At 43.2% G+C, this 20,264-nt stretch overlaps 2 protein-coding genes across 2 annotated transcripts; one reads left to right on the top strand and one right to left on the bottom strand.

Annotated features, from left to right (window-relative positions):
• Window positions 1-1,294: 1,294 nt before the first annotated feature.
• RAD1 (RAD1 checkpoint DNA exonuclease) lies at window positions 1,295-12,087 on the bottom strand. Its single transcript, XM_074932139.1, has 5 exons — window positions 11,863-12,087; window positions 7,099-7,207; window positions 4,466-4,724; window positions 4,032-4,130; window positions 1,295-3,715 (listed from the first exon to the last, which is right to left on the bottom strand). Exons 1-5 carry the CDS (start codon window positions 12,055-12,057, stop codon window positions 3,532-3,534), a joined length of 846 nt encoding a protein of 281 aa, XP_074788240.1. The 5' UTR covers window positions 12,058-12,087; the 3' UTR covers window positions 1,295-3,531.
• Window positions 12,088-12,227: 140 nt separating this feature from the next.
• On the top strand, window positions 12,228-17,089 carry BRIX1 (biogenesis of ribosomes BRX1). The gene is made up of 10 exons (XM_074931665.1): window positions 12,228-12,423; window positions 13,373-13,484; window positions 13,875-13,918; window positions 14,538-14,608; window positions 14,989-15,038; window positions 15,133-15,206; window positions 15,303-15,353; window positions 15,634-15,735; window positions 16,275-16,403; window positions 16,715-17,089. The coding sequence occupies exons 1-10, from the start codon at window positions 12,274-12,276 to the stop codon at window positions 16,982-16,984; spliced, it is 1,053 nt and encodes a 350-aa protein (XP_074787766.1). The 5' UTR covers window positions 12,228-12,273; the 3' UTR covers window positions 16,985-17,089.
• Window positions 17,090-20,264: the final 3,175 nt, after the last annotated feature.

Genomic DNA, 20,264 nt, shown 5'->3' on the forward strand with positions numbered 1-20,264 from the left:
AGTTGTTTGAGCCTGGCAAAGGAGAGCAGCAGGGTAGAACGAGGCTGAAGCAGCCTGTTGTGGCCTCGAGCTGCCATTTATACCTAAGCAGTCCTGCTGCCACCTCAGAATCATATAAAAATGAGTTTCTGCCTCATCAGGAAGGCATCAAGCCTCTACTCTGTAATATCTCCATTTTAAAAATAATTCTGTATTTGTTCAGTCTAATGTTAGTGTTCTCTCAGGAAAAGCACTGTTCAGTGTTACTATAATTATTTATACAATTTCTGCTTATGTTTTTGGTAAGACCCACCTGCTTGATTCTTAGGGGTTTACAAGCTGCTACAAAATGAAGTTCAAAACAGACACCTACAGGAAACGGCATGTGGCCTATCTCAAATTTTCCAATTATTTTTGACCTCACTAAAGAACTATCTAGCCAAGAATACAAGAATGTATTTTATTGTAAATCTGTATGTAATTAAACAACTCATTCTTTCCCTTACTAACTTTGAAACAGGTATAGAACTCAATTCCTTTTGGAGAACTTTGGGCTCAATAGTCTTTACAGATCCAAATGGTTGTGGATGGGCCTCAGTATGTGAAAGCCAAAGCAACAAAAGAACTTCTCAGTGTGTTGGGAGGTAGGAGGTAACATTAGCATTGGCAGTCTTTTGTTACATAAAGATTGTCAGGACCAGAAGCCAAAGTCATTATTTTGGCTTCCAGTATCTTAGCAGACCAACGGGACACAAGGCCCATTGCGGTAGTAGAATAAAAAGAGGTGACTTCTCGAAGACTTAAGGTCAGTTCTTACTCTGAAAAGCACAAATCAAAATAATTGGAGGAAAAGTCACTTGTCAGTTTTGTGGCCTCTGGATCTGAGTTGCCCAGAGTCCCAAAGGCAGTAAATCAGAACAGCCTGGCAGCACCTACTACAGCTATATTGAACCCAGGTGGAAAACGCTGGTTCCAGTTCCACCCCGCAAGAACTGTTTTTAGTTTACACCATCAGTAATACTGAATACTTGCATGTTACCACTTTATAAGAAAGCAAGTGGGCAAAATCTAAGTAATTCTGTGATACTACTAAAGGGAAAAAATTGAAATAAATGTTTCTTCTATGTCAGGTTTCCCATGGTCTGCAAGGGAAAAAGACTTGTCAAGTAGAAGAGATAAAACGTACTAAAGGTACCGTCCTCCAGGTTTTGGATCTCATGCGAAGTGTGGTAGGAAGTTAAATCTAATCCCACAGTGAAGGTTTGCAGAACTTATGCAATTTACCAGGTCAAAAAGACACAGAGCGACTTTGCAGTCATTATTCTTTTCACCTTTTTTATTTTACTGTGTTTGAAGATAGAAATGTAATATAATCCATGACAGATAGATCCTAAACTTAACCTTACGGCAAGAAGTCTGTAGCCTAGACTTTCCATGATTTTGTCCACCTAGAACCATATCCACAAAGTCACAAGGTGCACAAGCACCTCCCCACCTTTGTGAGTCTAGGTCCTGACTTAGTCCAGTTGGGGTACAGATGTTAAGTCTTGCACAAATCATGCATGTCTGTAATAGCTATTATTTATGAAACGCAACAGTTGCTTTCCGGTATTTTGTGGTGTTCTAACTTCTTAAGATATTATTTCCATGATCCCTGTTGGTGGATTATAGAAGAAATTGTTAAAAGCACTATTTTAAGAAGTAATATAGTACATCTGTAGGCAATTATACAGAAGTACAAATGTTAAGCCACAGTAATGTCCTTGAACACAGTACAAGGAAGTTTGATACTCTGAAATAAATCACATTAAGAAAGTTATGTGTTCTATTTCATTCATGTAAATACTTTGTAACACTCACTAGTCAGAAATAATATTAATAATTCCCAATGAGACCATTTTTTTTTTTTTCACTGAAGAAACTGAGGTAGTAAGCCAAAAGAAAATTCACCTGGACTGAATACTTAAGTTTGAAAAAGAGAAAAGATGGTAAATAAGAGTAGTTTAGAATATTATTAGGTATCTTTATCAGTCTTGTAGTTCAAAGATTTGTCATTATTTTTCAAATGTAAAATTTATTGCAATAAATGGAGGATCTGCAGGGTAGACAACGAAAGTGAACTGCTGACACTGTACCCTGAAAGTATACTCTTGCTGACACAAGCAAGAGGTGAAAAATGATCAACAAAAGCATTTTAAGCTTAAAATAAACCCAAAGGACTTGGATTCTGTTGAACTGTGAAGCAATCAACTTGGTAACATACGAACATCCTGCCTTCCACATGTGCGCAGCAGGACCTCATCTTCTGACAAACAACAACTCGACTACAGCCTAGAGCTGTACAAACCACCCGCAGATCACTGACTCTGGGATCACACCCCACAGCAGCCAGGCAGGAAGACTTCAGTCTCTTGCAGTGTGATCCTCAGTCTCTGCATCTGGATCAATGCCCAGCTCGTTCAGTGAATCTCCTGTTCTCAGCAGGTTGTTATCAGCGAGAGGTGTGAAAGCATAAGTGCAACTTTTGACCTAAGTACAACCCACCTATTTTGCAAAGCTGGCCACTAGAAAACTCTCCAGAAACTGCACTCCCTTTTCAGTGAGTAAGAAGTTATGCCCATTTTTGTGAGTGATAGGAATACACTACCCCACAGGACACAGGCAGACATTCCTTTACTTCAGTTTAGGAGTCCCTCCTGTTGCTGAAAAAGGCTATTGAGATGGTAAATTAATTTCACAAATAACTTCAAATATAAAACTTTTCTCTCTCCTTATGATTCTTAATGGCAATAGTAGAGTAGGAGGGTAGGAATGTGGACATGTACATACAGAAACATTTCAGCAACAGCATTCTTGTGGCTGTGCAATAAATTACTAGATACAAAACAATAATGTTGCCAGAATAGTTATTAGTAATGAATAAGTGAATCCTGGCTTCTATCTTAATTCAACAATTCAACATTAGTATTGCAGACAAAAGGGTAAATTGGTATCAGATGAAATTCCAAAGAATTAAGGTATATTAAGAATTAATCAAGATGAGGAAAAACCTAGTTGCTTCACCAGCAAAATATGTCAACATTTTCCAGAAAAAAAAACACCTGCTGCTACTAAGAAATCATTTTGAAAATGTCATCCTCTTTCACTACAAATTTGGTTTTACTTTTAAGTCACTGAAAGTAAACTGGCTAACATACAGCCGTTCAGATTTTCTCTTGTGTAATTGCTTAGACAAGCCAGACAAAAAACAAAACACAAACAAAAATTACTGGAAAACATTTTAAAAAGCAGCAACGTATTACATGAACACCACTTTAACATCTGTGCTGGAATCAGTGGCTACAGGAGATCAACTCCCCCTCTTGCTTTTTTAGCTTTTTTTTCAGTCAAGGCTAAGAAATGTTTGCAAGGGAATAAAAAGGCAGTCTTTTTCCAGAGTTAACAAAAATGACAGTACCAATTCTATCAATCTTTACAGCTTTCATTCAGTTTTATAAAAAAATATAGTATTATATATATCGATAAATACAATACAGATGCTGTAACATACACCTACATTTCTGCTTCAGTAATATCCTCATCCGGGCAACAATAGTATTCCACAAAACAGATCTGTCCATCTTCATTCCTAATCATATACTGCAGTGATAGAAATCCTTGAGCATCTGTTCGAATGGACACTTTACAAGATAAAGCCAGAGCCTTTGTAGATGGTTTAAGCAAAGAAATCTTGTACCTGCAGAGGAAAAAAAGTAATCTGAAAAGAATATATTCTGCAGAGAGGAGCTGAAATATTACTCCCAATTAAAGCCACAGAATAACTAAAAAACAATTAACAACATGCTCATTTTATCTTTTCCTGGTAACAACACCAGACAGATATTGTTATCCCTTAGCTTTTGATGACAGGCACAGCCTTTTATCAGATGGGAAGTATTTTTTTCCCCTATACTTGTGAAATAAATGTCATAGTAATGCAAAAACAGTTTTTTAAACTTTTCAGCAAGAATGCATGACCTGCCACACAGGGCACTGATCACAGACTTCCTAACCTGTTTGTCTGGGTCTGGTTACAGTGGAATGTTTCCATCAAATCAGAATCCCTAGGGTAGTCCAGATGTGCACTTCCTGCATTTCCAAAAGTGGATAACCTGCAAGACAAAAGGCACCATCTAAAAATACCTGATCACAGCTCTCTAAAAACTCATCAGAATCAGTCATCTTTCGTATCTCAATGGCTGTTTCACAAAACACTGTTGTTTGTTGGCTTTATTTAATTAAAAATGCTAAACTGTCTGCATCGGTGTCACATTTACCAGGTTGTTAATACATTCACTACTATGTTAATTAATTACATATTGGGATTTGCAATACTCATTACAATTCTTCTTGAAATAAAGCAATATTCTAAAATGGCTCCCCCATCTTCACCCCAAAAACTTCCAGACCTTACCAACATTTGAGCCAAAAGCATAGTTTTCAATACCTGAAGTAAGGTTTATCTGGAGACATGGTAATCTGCAGAACTTCACTGGTCATATCCAGTTCAGCAAATGCTTCTCGTAGCCCCTCCGACTGCAGAATAATTTTATTAACAACCTTTGTACTGCAGAAATCAAAGTCTAACAACTGATCAGGTTCTTGAGTGTTGATTTTGCACACTGTCACTACTCCTCCTTCTTCCAAGAAGAGCATCAAGGGATAACCATAACCACGATAACACATCCTAAGGGCTGTTGATGTTCCTGAAAAAAAAAAAGAGAATGAAATATATATTCTTCAGAGAGCTAGCTAGCACACCTGACCACTTTAGAGAATTCGTATTTTACTGGCATATGGGGCACAGATCAATTTGATTTAGCATGTTTGGTCCAGACTCCAATACTAATGTAGCATGGTTAGTGCAGCCTCTGAGACACTTTATGAAGTGCTAATAGCTATGCAGCAAAATTAAACGATCTCTATGTAGACACCAGTTCAATTCCAACTCATGTCATGTACCCAATGGGTAACACTAGCTGAGACAATGAAGCTGGATATACTACAAATAGTTTAGTGGACTTGGAAAATCCTCAGCAGTCCCGAGACTCTCTCTCTGGTGCACATCACCTTTCTTTACTACTCTTGTTACTTGTGCAACCCAAACTGAAGTTAACACAGTTTAGCTTGCATTACAGTCACATCCTCCTTTTACTAGGTAATCATAATTTGAATGTTAATTTTCCCAAAATCAGAGTGCTGTTTAGTACAGTTGATTTAGGTCTTTAGGTCAGAGTCACAACAGAAACGGCAGAGGAATGTGAAGTTCCAATACAGAGCTGCAATGGCAGAACTGCCCCAAAAAACTGTCACGGCATCACTACTCCATGTGAGTACACAGTGCATCTTGTAGCACCCAGACAGTCATGATAACTTGTAGTTATTTTTGCTTGTGAAAAGATTTTTTGAATAACTGTCAAGTTAAAAAAAATAATTAATTTATAGGAAATAAAATTTGCTAAGACCTGGGGTTTTTTGTTTAAACGGATGGGTTAATGTAATTCAGTATTTGTATACATAATTGTGAAGGCATGCACCTCTGTCACTGAAAACATTATAAACAGGATCATTAATACAGTCTACTTGATTTTTTGTAATTCACAGACTTCATAAGCAAGGTCTAAACTGCTCTGACAGCACCAGAAGAGCTACCCAATCCAGCCACAGATTTCCTGTGAGATCTTAGGTAAGTATCATTCCTCCAGTACCTTATCAGCAAGCTGGAGATAATACTCACAAAACAGATGCAGGTGTAGTCTGAAGAAGGGAAGGAACTGAAGGTGCCACATAACAGCTACTGCACTGGGACCAAGAGCACAGTGAACTGATGGTGCTACCTGGAACCCCTGCAGAATTCTTCAAGCCCAGTAAATCTGCACCAGATCATTTTCTAATTCGTGCATACGCCTGTTAATGTTTCTGAGGTAGCTGCATGTTCCAGGGTTGCACAAGCCACAGAAATATTGGAAAGAGATCACATTTATTATTAATACAAAATTTTTTGTTAACAAGACAAATTTGAAATTATGTCTATACTGTGTCTCAGTGTACTGATTTCTGTCACAGTTCACAGCAATGAGTCATCCTGGGTCCCTTGTAAGTCCAATGTGGATCCCTCGTGGCCTTAAGATGTACTGACAGCTTTCGTGCTTTTTCAGCTCAAACTGACAGGTCTGGTAAGAGGCTGCCCCAGCCTGTCCAAGCAGTTGTCTTTTAGCCCGATGCTGAGGGTATGTGCAGCCTGCCCCAATGGCCACATAAAAGTATGTGACAGCATGAAGCACGGTCCCTAGTAGAGGGAACCTTGGTGCTCTCTACATCCATACCGACTACCTGAACGGGCTGCAGAGGAACTATTCTGCCAGATGTACCCAGGACTTCCCCTTAAGGGAACACACCAGCGTGTTTGTGTGATATGGATGATCTATCTGGGCCTGGGCTGAAAGCAGATTGACTGGAAAGGCAGTCATGGCGTGTAATAGTCCTAGGGTAGAGCACTGGCCTTGGAGTCAGAACTCCAAGCCTAAACATCACACAACTTGCCAGAGATGCCTGAACAATTACTTGACATGTTTTCTTATCAAGATTACATAAAGTATTTGAGATCTTCAGCCCCAAACCAGAAAAAGGGTACAAGCTGGGGCTGTTCATTGGACCTCATGCCAAAAAAGGGTTCTCTCACAAAACAAGTGCCTTAAACAGACCCAGAACATGTTATCTTTACAGGAAGACTCCTCTGTTTCTGTTACCCCAACAGCATCACACATACAACTTCATTCCATCTTCCAAACTGAATCAGCCTCTTTTAGCCTCTCCTGCTGCAGCAGTCGCTGACACACCAGCTAGGCTCACATCTATCAGCTCCTGTCTTCTCTCCATCAGCTGTTATCACAGCACACACTTGTATGAGCTTAAGTAAACAGGATGGATCCTGCTTCACAGTGATAGCTGCCATGCCCAGAAAGACTTAAGGTGAGGAACTCAGAAGTTTTGCCAAGACTGTCTTCCTACAGTTGTGCACAAGTTTCACTATGTGATTACACATTACACATACACTGTCAAGGTAAATATGCACCATACCTGGCAAAGAACTGGTACCAAAAATGGTCAAGCAGTCAAGAAGAACAGACAAATTGATCCGGAATGTCACTGATTCCTCCTGAACAGCAAATTCCTGAAAAATTTCTGCCTGTAAGAGAAAGGAAAAGATGAAGAGAGAAGAGTTTCTGCAATTATTTTACAGTTTACATTTATTTCCTTAAATGCAGTGCTTTCACTTTCAGAGATCAGTGTGATACAAAATGATTTCTACATGTAACAATGGGTCTTCAGCCTCAAAACTAGTAAAATAAAACTGGGTCACAGCCGAAATAAAGTAGCATGGCATAAGCATGAAAACCTAAATGCTTGTCTTTTATAGTTTAAAAACAAGCTACAAATGTTAAAGCTGACTACTGCTGGAGGGAGAAACATTCAGGGGACCTAGTCTGGGTTGGAAGGGACCTTTGAAGGTCACCCAGTTCCAAACCCCCTGCAATGAGCAGGGGGATCTTCATTTAGATCAGGTTGTTCAGAGTCCCGTCCAACCTGGCCCTGAATGTTACCAGAGATGGGACATCTACCAAATCTCTGGGCAACCTGTTCCAGCATTTCACCACCCTCATCCTAAAAAAATTCTTCCTTATATCTAGTCTAAATCTACCCTCTTTTAGTTCAAAATCATTAAAAAGATTGTCCACACCTTTCTTATAAGCCCCCTTTAAGTACTGGAAGGCCACTATAAGGTCTCCCTGGAGCATTCTCCAGGCTGAACACCCCCAGCTCTCTCAGCCTGTCCTCACAAGGGAGGTGCTCCAGCACCCTGATCATCTTTGTGGCCTCCTCTGGATCTGCTCCAACAGGTCCATGTCTTTCCTGTGCTGAGGACTCCAGAGCTGAACACAGTACTGACACAGAGCTGAGCACAGTAAGGGTGGGGTCTCATGAGAGTTGAGTAGAGGGGCAGAATCCCCTCCCTCAACCTGCTGGCCACACTTCTTCTCTTGATGCAGCCCAGGATACAGTTGGCATTCTGGGCTGCAAGTGCACATTGCTGGTTCATCCACAGCTTTTCATCCACCAGTACCCCCAAGTTCTTCTCCACAGAGCTGCTCTCAATCCCTTTATCCCCCAGCCAGTACTGAAAAGGGGTTGCCCTGACCCACATGCAGGACCTTGCACTTGGCCTTGCTGAACCTCATGAGGTTCACATGGGTCTACTTCTCAAGCTTGTCCAGGCCTCTCTGGATGGCACATGCCTTCCCTCGGGCATGTCAACCACACCACTCAGCTTGACATCATCTGCAGATTTCCTGGGGGTGCACTCGATCCCACTATGTCACTGATGAAGATATTAAACAGTACTGCTCCCAGTACAGACCCCTGCGGGACACCACTCATCACAGATCTCCATCTGAACATTGACCTGTTGACCACCACACTCTGGATGTGACCATCCAGCCAGTTCTTCATCCCCCAAACAGTCCATCCATCAAGTCCGTCTCTCCCCAGTTTAGGGAGAAGGATGCTGTGGGGGATGATCACGTCAAGGCCTTACAGAAGTCCAGACACATGACATCCATAGCTCTTCCCTTGTCCACTGATGCAGTCACCCCATCAGAGAAGGCCACTAGGTTGGTCAGGCAGGACTTGCCCTTGGTGAAGCCATGCTGGCTGTCTCGAATCACCTCCCTGTTCTCCATGAGCCTTAGCATAGCTTCTAGGATGATCTGTTCCATGATCTTCCCGGGAACAGAGGGGAGGCTGTTAGGTTGGTAGTTCCTAGGGTCCTTCTTTCTACCCTTTTTTAAAAATGGGTGCAATGTTTCCCTTTTTGCAGTCTCACCTGACTGCTGTGACTTTTCAAATGGAGAGTGACTTGGCAGCTGCATCAGCCAATTCCCTCAGGACTCTGGGATGCATCTCAGCAACTCCCACAGACTTAAGTATGCTCAGGTTTCTCAGGTGGTCTCAAATCTGATCTTGTACAATCTGATCTTGTACTGCTCAAGGTCCACCCATTCCAGGGATGGGTGGGAAGAGAGACTGCCAGCGACTCTCTTCTTGTGGGAAGAGAGACTGCCAGCAAAGACTGAGGCAAAAACTTGTTGAGTACCTCACTCAGCCTTCTTGTGCATTGTTACCAGTTTGCCAGTGGTGTTCATGGTGGGAAACACTTTTTTTTCCCCTTCCTTTTCTGGCTGACATACCTAGAGAAGCCCTTCTTATTCTTTGCATCCCTTGCCAAGTTCAGCTCCATCTGTGCCTTGGCCTTCCTGACCCCATCCCTACACAACCAGCAATGTCCCTATGCTCTTCCCAGGATACCTGTCCCTGCTTCCACTGCCTGTGCATTTCCTTCTTGCCCTTTGGTTCGACCGTAAGGTCTTGACTCATCCACACCAGTCTGTTGCCTTCCTTTCCTGATTTCTTACTCATGGGGATGGAGAGCTCTTGTGCTCTATGGAAAGTGCCCCTAAAGATCTGCCAGCTCTGTTCCACTCCCTTGTCCCCGAGGGCAGTTTCTCAGGGGGTCCTATTGACTAACTTCCACAACAGCTGGAGGTTTGCTTTCCTAAAATTCAGAGTCTGGACTTTACTCTTTACCCGACCCGTATCTCTCAAGACTGCGAACTCCACCAGTGCAATACAAGTGCAACCATACAATGTTCTCCTCCAGAAACAATACTTACTCACTTTTCTTCACCTAGAGCATGAATAAACACTTCAAGTAACAAAAATATGTAAGAACAGAACAGAATAGTGAGTTCACCACATTGAAACATGTTGAAATGTGCCTTTACTAGTCTGATGGGGGTAAACTATTCCAGGCTACCCCCTCTGCCACTGGGCACTAGCTGCTTTGTAGTAACTGCAGCAACAGAATATCTCAGAAATAAAGCAGGGTCATGTGAGCTGCTTTTGAAAAAAGGAGGGCAAACCGCCGCCTGGGGTGCATCAGGCACAGCACGACCGGCCGGGCAACGGCGGGGATTATCTGCTGTGTTCAGTGCTGGTGCGGCCTCACCGAGTGCTGCGGGCAGTGCTGGGCCCCACAGTTTCAGGAGGACGCGAAGGTGCTTGAACGTGTCCGGAGGAGGGCAGCAAAGCTGGTGGGAGGGCTGGAAGGCGAGTCCTGTGAGGAGGGCCGAGGGCTCTGGGCTTGTCTGCTTTGGAGACAAGGAGGCTGAGGGGCGACCTCATTGCTCCCTACAGCTTCCTGAGGAGGGGAAGCGGAGAGGGAGGTGCCGAGCTCTCCTCCCTGGTATCAGTGACAGGACACAGGGGAACGGCTCAGAGCTGCACCGGGGAGGGTTAGGCTGGACATCAGGAAGCATTTCTTTACTGAGAAGGTGGTCACACACTGGAACAGGCTTCCCAGAGTGGTGATCGATGCCCCAAGCCGGTCAGTGTTTAAGAGACATTTGGACAAAGCCCATAACAACATGCTTTAACTTTTGGTCAGTGTGAAAGTGGTCAGGCAGCTGGACTAGATGATCATTGTAGGTCCTTCCAACTGAAATATTCTATTGTGTTCTATACTTAACAGCTCAAAACTCTCAAAGGCACCTTCAGTCACTGTTCTTCTGCTCCTGCCCACATATATCCACTGTTTAACTTCCACTAGCACACACAGGCCACTTCACGAGCCAGCTTAACTTACTTGAATAGCAGAAAGCTAACCAAACAAATACAGCACTAATGTGAAGGACTGTGCAGCAAGGAGCAGAAGAAAGCAAGGGGAGATGCAGGAACAGGAAGACTCAGGCTTCTCCCCTTTCACACACAGCTCAGGCTGCAGTTTCACAGATAGCAAAGGCAGACTCTAAAGGACAGAAGAAAGGCAAAGTTGGGTTTGAGTTACAACCGTAACATTCCTCACCCCTTCCATTTACATCCCCTGTATCATACATGCTTTCAAAAGCAGGAACCAGCACGACACCTGTTCTTATGAACACTTACAAGCTGGATATGTATTAAAGAAAAACAAACAAACAAAACCCACTCAAACAGTAAACTATTGTAAATGAAGCAAAGCTGGCAGTCACAGCTACAAATGAGGTAGCGGAAAAGCAAGCAAGGCTGCTTTTGATCTTTTAAATGCAAGTTAAGAAAAGTAATTTAGATTGCTATTTAAACCTGCCTATATGGACAGTTCAGTGTAGCTGAGATCCTCTATGCGTGACCTCCCAAGCACCCTTTCTAGACAAAGATCAGCACAGGCAGGATCAGAGCATGAAAGGGGCAGACCACTGCTCCAGTCCTGTGACAAAACACGTGTTTCTGTGCTATGGCTGGAAGCTCTCACCTTAGCACAGCTGATACACTGCAGGTGAGTGTCTATGAATTTGTACTCTCTTTCAAAGTTGACTTAAATTCACCTTTTTAGCTTTGGGATGAAACATGATAAAATTACCTAGAAGACAGACAGATACTTTATAAACTTGGTCATCCACCTGAGTGGTATGGTCAGTAGGAGCAGCGGGCTTAGCAGGTGCCAACACATTAAACAAGAGAACAAGCTCATCGCACAGCAGGCATACAGGAACAAGCACTGAGCTCGGCCTTTCAATAGCACAGACATCTATCTCATAAACGACCACGGCACCTCCTTCACGTCAGCTCCCACCCCTATGCCGTGATTTCAGCAATGTTTTCCCTTCTCCGCGGGTAAACTCGCTGCACATCCCCTCTACCACGTAAGCGGGGCCTTCCTAGGGTCTCAGAGAGCGGCACTAGCCCCTCCTGACCGCTGGCCCCGGGTAGAGGCCGCCCCGCCAACAGCGGCCGGGCCCGGGACCCCACCTGGATGAAGGCGTTGGCCTGGATGCACTTGGCGTCCTCCACCGTCACCCTGAGGCCGTTGGCCGAGGCGAAGCAGGTGGCGTGGTCCTGGAAGTGGACGGCCCTGAGGAGGCTGGAGAGGTGGCGGGCATTGTCCAGGCTGGCGGTCAGCACGTACGGCTCGCCGCTGGCGGGCGGCTGCGCTGAGAAGGGCATGGCGAGGGCCCGCCGCCACCGCCGCGCTTCCGCCGGGGCCGGAAGTGCGGGACCGGAAGTGTGGGGAACAGGAAGTGCGAGACCGGAAGTGTAGGGGACAGGAAGTGCGAGACCGGAAGTGTAGGGGACAGGAAGTGCGAGACCGGAAGTGTAGGGGACAGGAAGTGCGGGGCGCGGAAGTGCCGGCGGCAGCGGGCACGGCGTGGTGTGGTCGCAATGGCGGCGGCCAAGAGGAAGCATGATGGCCTGGGGGCGCGGCCCAAGAAGCGAGCTAAGAAGGTCCCGAGCGCGCCTGATCCGGATGCCGATCCGGGCCCGGGGAGAGCGGGCCCGGAGGAGTACAGTATCCCGCCGCCGGTCTCCCAGGTACCTCCCAGTCCCACTGCCCCCGACGGAGGGGGCTGTGCCGGGCCCGGTGTCCCTGCCCTGCTCCCTTCCTGGGCCGGCGTTTACCCGTAGGAAGGGCTCCTCGCCTCCGTGCCCAGGGCTAGCGTTAGGGAGGTATTCCGCCTCCAGGGGCGGGCAGCAGAGGCACGGGGGACCCGCTGTTGACGGTTCCTGGAGGGCGACTTCTGCGGCCTTGGCTGCTCCCAGGGCTGGGGCACCGGGACTCGGGGTATCTGGGGGGAACCCAGCCGCTCAGGGAGGATAGAGAGGCTTGCTCGTACTTTTTTTATGATCCTGGCTTACATAAAAGCAACACGCGGTGGTATGTAATTTTTGTGGAAACAGGTGAAGAGCATTACTCTGGTCGTTGTGAATTAAAATGTGTTACCTTAATCTCCAACGTATTTTAAAGAGTTGAATAATTCTGTTATATGCAATGAATATATGAGAATTATGCCTGTTTCATTTAGGAATCAGCCTGAGGTGGCTTCAATAATTTCCTTGTAGTTTGCCTAAAATTAAAACAAAAAGCATGTTGAAGTCAGATCGCCTCATATGCTCCACTGTAGGAGAAGCTAAATTGTAGCTCGAGTTATTTTTTAGGGAAGGAGGGGATGCCTTTTGCAAATAAGCAATGCATATGGTTTTCTTAATACCATATACACTTTATGTTTTGTAAAAGTGAAAGTCTATGTAGGAACACACTAAAGCAGGATGAATGATGGTCCTTCATGTGAAAACTTAGGCCCCTGTGTTCTGTAGGAAAGTCATCACTGGCTGAGAGTGATTCTGTGCAGGTGGGCAGATGATGTTAACAGATGTTCTTACTGTGTTTGCCTGTAATTACAGTTCCAACGTTTATTGTTGCTTTGCTGTATTAGTTTTAAGGCTAGAAGCTGCCTGCTTCACTTTGGTGTCTTTTTCCTAGGGTAAATGGAAAAACAAGGAGCGAGTGCTTATTTTCTCATCTCGTGGAATTAATTTCAGAACGAGGCACCTAATGCAAGATTTAAGGACGTTGATGCCTCACTCTAAAGCGGGTAGGGTTAGGCATCATCCCTAACTTATATTTTCAGAATAGTTTTAAACCGAGAACTTCTAACAATCTGTTCTTTTTAAAACTGGGGTACATAACTGTATTGATGAAACTTTTATCTTAAACACCAAATTTCTTTTGAGCCAACAAATACAGTGACTGTTGTTGTATCTGCATATTTTCTGGAAAATTATTCCTGTGGTCTCAGTCCTCTAAGTGCACAGACACTTTTGTTGCTATGTCATGTATTGCTTAACATGTCTGAAATAACTTGATAATTATTCTTAACCTTTCCTTTATAACCAGTAAAATTTTTGCAAAACAGTTGACTGTTAAAAGAACTTCTTGTGTTAAATTGGTTTTCAGCCTTCTGAATGTTGTTCTTTTTTTCCAGATACTAAAATGGACCGTAAAGACCAGTTGTTTGTAATTAATGAGGTAATCCAGGATTTAACTAGTGCTTTTTTATTTTATTTTCTCTGGAAATGCAACGTGCAAGAGAAAAGGGCAACAAGTTCAAAGGAACTCATACAAGTTATAGGACTTGTATAAATTCATAGATTAAAATTACTGATATTCAAAAAGGGCTTATGTTAAAACAGGAAGTTGACTTTTGATTAATAAAACCAAAATGAAACCTTTTATTAAACATAGACTTTTGTCATGAAGAAATAAAACAGAATCTGCCATTTTAATATAGGTGAAAGGTGTGTTACAGTTTATACTTGAAGAAAGCATGGAACAAATACACAGCCAGGCCAAACAGTGTAGTAGGACATGGGTAGTTCTGAAACTAGAACCTAATGTCAGCTCCTGCTCTAATGTTTATGTCCTGGAGAGCTTACCAGATTGCTTGTAGCTTTAGTGAAGTTATTACTCCTGGTAATAAATACATGAGATTTTTCAACAAAACAAGTGCTTCAACGTAAGTTTGGGGATCAGCAGCTGTAATTCAGTAAGACCAGACCTTTGCTTTTGAGTTTGTATTTTGGATGGGGGAAGATATTAGAGAATTATGAGAATTTTGTAAACATTTGATTTGATGTGTGTTGTGTAGGTGTGTGAAATGAAAAACTGCAATAAGTGCATCTTCTTTGAAGCCAAAAAGAAACAGGATCTCTATATGTGGTAAGAAAATGCTATCTTTTCTTACACTTTTATATATAGGTGGGGATACTGCCCTTCCATTTAAAGTTTCTTACTCAAATAATGAAGATGCGTGGAATAGTGGTGCTTAGTTAAATCTGTACTAATCTTGCACTTCTGTGGGTAGTACAAGTTTACAGTGCATGACCAGCTGTTGTAGACTTTACAGAAGCATTTTACAAAATTGTTTTGAAAGCAGGTGTTCATAAGTATGTTAAAAGAACTAAATAATTATATAAAAGCAACTGAAATGTCTTCAATACAGAAACAACTCGTTGGAGTGTACTGCAGAAATCTGGCATACCTTCTGGCTGCTGTTAACATTTTTCTTTTCTCTCTTCCCCACTACCTGTCTTTTGCAGGTTTTCAAACACACCACAGGGACCATCAGCTAAATTCTTAGTGCAGAACGGTAAGTTGGTTGACATTGTGTTTGGACTCTTGCCTTCTTGTCTGTACAGTTTTCTGTAACTACTAAAATAATCTTTTTTAAAAAATCACTGTAGTTCACACACTGGCTGAACTGAAGATGACAGGAAACTGCCTGAGGGGCTCACGGCCCCTTTTGTCTTTTGATCCAGTAAGTATAGGTTTTATTTAATTGAGTATGCTTTTGTTTTCTTTGCATTATTATTGTATTTACCTTTGTATGCAAAATTACGTTTTTTCTTTGTAGACATTTGACAAGGAGCCACATTATGCCCTGCTAAAAGAATTGTTTATTCAGGTCAGTCTGTAGTTCTTCTGTCCAGTGTTTCTTCCTCATTGGAAGTGGCTTTTGGCAACATATTTTAAAATCTCAACTTAAGTACTAGTTTTACACTTCTGAACTTGCAAAAAATATTCAAAGTATTAGAGTCATGTGCTTAAAATCACTGGGACACTTGTTCTTACAAGTTTTGAGTTTTGAAATTAACCTGGCATCGAGATCATAGTAAACTAAAACGAGCCATTTATGTTTGGCCTCTTAAATTACAGATACTTAGAAATACTTCCTTTTATTACAGGTATTTAGTACACCACAGTATCACCCCAAAAGCCAGCCTTTTGTAGATCATGTTTTCACCTTCACTGTTACAGACGAGAGGATCTGGTTTCGGAATTACCAGGTTAGTAGTCTCTTTTAGGTCTTCAAGAGTACCTCAGTGGCGTATGTCACATCAAATCCATTAATCACAATAAAATAAGAAGAATCATAATTATCCGGATATGTCAAGATGCAGTGCTTTCACAAAGTAGTTTTGGTTTCTTAAAATGACTTCTCCTCTCCCATATTGCAGGGAAGAGCTGGTTTAAGTTCTGTGTCATTCAATTTACATTTTGTTAGTTGTGGTTCTGTGGTGGTTGTCTTGGCAATGGGAAGTACTAGCCAAAGCCTAAGCTTTGCTTGCCTTCTGACCTTACTTGTTTTGACCTGAAGTGTGCTGGAGCTTACTTTCTAAAGGAGAAGTTCACAAATACCTAGTACTCTCCCAAGTGCTTGCTTGAACCTAAAAGAACTGCTTTATATACAGAAATCTGTTTATACAAGTCTAGCTTATCAGTGTCAGTGGCATCGTATCTTGGATGAATCACCATATGCAAGAAGCCTGCAAAGTCATATACTTTGATGCGATCCCTGAGAAATGAAGTATTATTTTTATTGCAGATAATAGAAGAAGATGCATCTCTAGTAGAAATTGGGCCTCGTTTTGTCCTGAACCCCATAAAAATCTTCCAAGGTAGTTTTGGAGGACCAACTCTGTATGAAAATCCCCATTACCAGTCCCCAAATATGGTAAGTAGCTTTGTCGTTGTCTTTCATTTACAACTAATTTGAAAACCAATCTTGCAGTCTGTCTGTGCAGGAGAATCACGTATGCCTTTCCCTGGGACCCCTTGTGGAAAAGAGTGCCCTAACTGATCACAGTTTGAGAACAGAGTAATTTTGTGAAAATGGAATGAATGCAAAATTCCTGTAACTGAAAAGATGGCATTACAGGAGGATTTTGACAATTAAGAAGAGAAATTACCACCCGTTTCCTTAATATCTGATTTCTTCCATCTTGTTTATTTGAAACCTGGTGTAATTTAAATTTATTTTTATAGCATCGACGTCTGATAAGATTGTCAGTGGCAGCTAAGTTTAGAGAGAAACAGCAAGTGAAGGAAGTACAAAAGATTAAGAAAAAAGGGACTAAGGTGCTCATTGGAGAAGATCCCACTGAAGTGGTCTTTGAGACTCCCGCTGAAGAAAAGCCAGTGGAAATACAGCTCGTGAAACCAGAGTCAAAGCCAATTGTCAAAGATAAGAAGAAGCTACGCAAAATACAGAGGAAGAAGCAAAAAAAGCTTTTCAGAACTGAAGCATCAGCATAAATGTTACAAGTGATGACATTACCTATGACATTATACTGTACATAGCTGTTTTTACAGGCAAAACTAATGACTTCAGTTCTAAGTAAAATATCAATTTCTTTATTAGGATTGAGTTTGCCCTCTTACTGTCTTACCCTCTTTGATTCTGGGTTCTGAAAAACAACATGGCAACAGGGAAGGGAGAGTAAGAGACGAATTGTCCCCTTACACCTGAATACCTCTGGGAAACAACTCACTGTAACATGTACAAGGAATAAAAGTAACTGGGTAGTCACTACTGCTCATCATGAACTCTGAGTCAAAAGTCAGCTTTCCTAGTCTGACAGTATTAGAAAATCCTTTTCAAAGTTTTAAGTTTTATATGAATTCTCTCTTGGGGAGTGGTGGTAATTTTTTTTCTCATCATAATCCCTAGGGAATGCAAAGTGTTATGGCCTCTTAGTTGCTTTATTAATAGTGAAAAAGCTGCTACTTTTGCCTGTGGTAGCTCCTGTACCTAGTCAGGTTCTTAGGACTTGAAACATAGCTTTGGGGGAGAAATAGGCTAATTTAGGATCCTAGCCCTCAATACCAGATTCATTGCAAGTTCCCTAAAGGCAAGAGGCAGTGCTACCTGTGATGGGTATCAAAACCATACACCTACTATAGCCTGAAATAGTAGCTCATGGTTCTGTGTTACAGCAACAGTGCTTAAAAGCACAGAATTCCATGATTTCATACACTTAACGTGCAAAAACCTTTTGTTTTTACAAAAATGCCGTCCTCTTGGTTCAAGTGTATGTGTTCTTTAGGTCTTGTTTTTCAAAGTAGAGTGAGTCCATACAGACTTTTCTATATAAAATTGACAAACTTCTAGTATTGCTTAAGTCACTACAAGCAAAAGCCTTGATTTTGGTTATGGGTAATATCTGTACTCTAAATGCAGCAGTGTTCACTGCACACTGATGAGCAGCAGGAAGTCCAGAGTCTTGCCCACTGTCTGACAGTCGATGTTGCCTCAGAGCTAACAGCATGAGGTCAGCTTTAATTTGTATGTTCATAAAGCTTTTAGGAAATTATTGTCTGTGAGTTTGCCCTTTTGCCAGATGCAGTTAAATGAGCCACCATTCATAAGTTGCTAGCGGGGGGAGTATACAGCTGTTGTCTCACAGAAAATCTGATGTCATCAGCCTCCAACCAGACTAAAAAATTTCAACCATAATTGGGTGAGTATTCCTCTATAGTGCTCAACATAAGTCTGATTCCAAGATACTCTTCCTAGCTGCTGTTAGGAAATAGTTTCAGACCTCTCGGGGACTATTTTTTTCATTACCTTTCTTTCATCTGCTTTCCAGTTTGAGACCTCATGATCTGGTGCGTCCATGGACTAGTGCTGTCTGCCTGTCTGCTCCCCCAGCTTACCTGTGTTTCGGGGTCTTGTTCAAAGCCTGTTTTCTGTTTGGGTCTGTTGATTTCAGCCTCTGGTGTCTTGGTGCTGAACAGACAACAGCTGGCACAAGAGGAAACTGACCTGTTAAGTGCTAAATATTATCCCACCCAGCAGGGCCAGGGAAATTCAGGTCACCTCTGTGATTAGGTGGTCTGCGTGCCATCTGATGGGAATGAAAGAGTGGTGAATACAGGCATGTACGCAGTTCACGTAGACATACATGGAATCACAGAAAATCTCGTGTCACAAGGGACCCATGAGGGTCATCAAACCCAGCTCCCTGCTCCTCACAGGACTATGTGAAACTAAACCACATGACTAAGAGCATTGTCTAGACCCTCTTTGATAGGTTTGGTGTCATCACTTCTTCCAGCGACCAACCACTCAGTAGTGGTTTGAGCCCAGAGAGCAACTCAGGACCACACAGCTGCTCGCTCACCCTTTCCCCCTCAGGAATGGGTAGGTGAAAATAAAGCAAAAGGCTCAGGAATCGAGATAAGGACAGGAAGGAGTGATTCACTCATTATGGTCAGAGGCAGAAGATAGTCTCATTAGGGGAAGAAAAAACATAAATTTAATTCAAACATTAACAACACCACTTAAAACAGTAGGACAGTGAGAAGTATTACATCTTAAAACCACCTTCCCCCCACCTTGGGGTCAGCTTTGCTCCCAATTTCTCTACCTCCCCACCCCCAACAGCGCAGGGGGCAGGGAATGAAGGGCTGCAGTCAGTCCTGCCACTTCTTCCTCCTCAGGGGGAGAACTCGCACTCTTCTCCTACTCCAGCGTGGGGTCCCTCTCACAGGAGACAGTCCTCCATGATCTCTGGTGTGAGTCCTTCCCAAGCTGCTCTGGCATGGGTCCATTCCACCTGCTACAATCCTCCAACCACTGAACTACAGCAGCAGGGGCTTCTGTAAGGTCCCAGCCTTATTCGGGTGCAGCCACCTGCTCTAGCATGGGGTCCTCCACGGGCTGCAGGTGGGCATCTGCTCCACTGGTGACCTATGTGGGCTCCAGGGGCACAGCCTGCCCTCTCACCACGGGCTGCAGGGGGGTCTCTGCTCTGGTACACCTCCCCCCTTTCTCCTCCTTTCTTCCACTGTCCTCAGTGTTTGCATGGTGTCTCACAGCTCCTCCTCATGAGTCCCACTCTTCCTCTCAAATTCCCTTTCTAAAACGTTATTACAGAGGTGCTATAACATTCTAAAATGTTATTACACCATCGCTAATTGGCTCAGCACTGGTGCAGCAGTGGGTCTGACCAGGAGCCTTGGGAGCTTCATGAAGCTTCCCACAGGAACCACCATTGTTATCTCCCTCGCTACCAAAAACCCCACCACACAAACCCAACACCCCAACACACTCTCTCAGTGAAGAGCCTTTTCGTAAAATCCAATCTGAACTTCACCTGACGCAGATTCCATTTCCTTGTGTATTGACACTGGCCGTCAGAAAGGGGATCAGCAGCTCCCACTCCGCTGCGCCCTGTGAGGAAGGTGTAGACTGCCATGAGGGCACCCGTCAGCCTTTTCTCCACGTTGAACAAGCCAAGTGACCTCAGCTGCTCCTCTTTTAAGTCTTGCCCTTGGAGACATTTCTCCCATCTTGGTCACCCTCCTCTGGACACATCCTAATAGTCTGATGTCCTTCTTACACTGAGGCACCCAAAACCGCACACAATACTCAAGGTGGGGCCGCACCAGTGCAGTGTAGAGTGGGACAGTCACCTCCCTTGACCAGCTGTTGATGCACCCCAGGGCACAGTTTGTCCTCTTGGCTGCCAGAGCACACCATTGACTCCTATGCAACTTGCCATCAACTCAAACTCTCAGATCTTGTTTTCTA

The sequence above is a fragment of the Athene noctua genome, chromosome Z (assembly GCF_965140245.1).
Source record: "Athene noctua chromosome Z, bAthNoc1.hap1.1, whole genome shotgun sequence".
Lineage (NCBI taxonomy): Eukaryota > Metazoa > Chordata > Aves > Strigiformes > Strigidae > Athene > Athene noctua.

Excerpts from the sequence above, each read along its gene's own strand:
- RAD1 (XM_074932139.1), bottom strand. The coding sequence starts at position 12,057 with ATGCCCTTCTCAGCGCAGCCGCCCGCCAGCGGCGAGCCGTACGTGCTG. Across the intron at positions 7,208-11,862 it reads AGGCCAACGCCTTCATCCAG|GCAGAAATTTTTCAGGAATT; the intron begins GTGGGGTCCCGG and ends TTTCTCTTACAG. Across the intron at positions 3,716-4,031 it reads AACCAGACCCAGACAAACAG|GTACAAGATTTCTTTGCTTA; the intron begins GTTAGGAAGTCT and ends TTTCCTCTGCAG.
- BRIX1 (XM_074931665.1), top strand. The coding sequence starts at position 12,274 with ATGGCGGCGGCCAAGAGGAAGCATGATGGCCTGGGGGCGCGGCCCAAG. Across the intron at positions 13,485-13,874 it reads GATGCCTCACTCTAAAGCGG|ATACTAAAATGGACCGTAAA; the intron begins GTAGGGTTAGGC and ends CTTTTTTTCCAG. Across the intron at positions 15,039-15,132 it reads TAAATTCTTAGTGCAGAACG|TTCACACACTGGCTGAACTG; the intron begins GTAAGTTGGTTG and ends AAATCACTGTAG.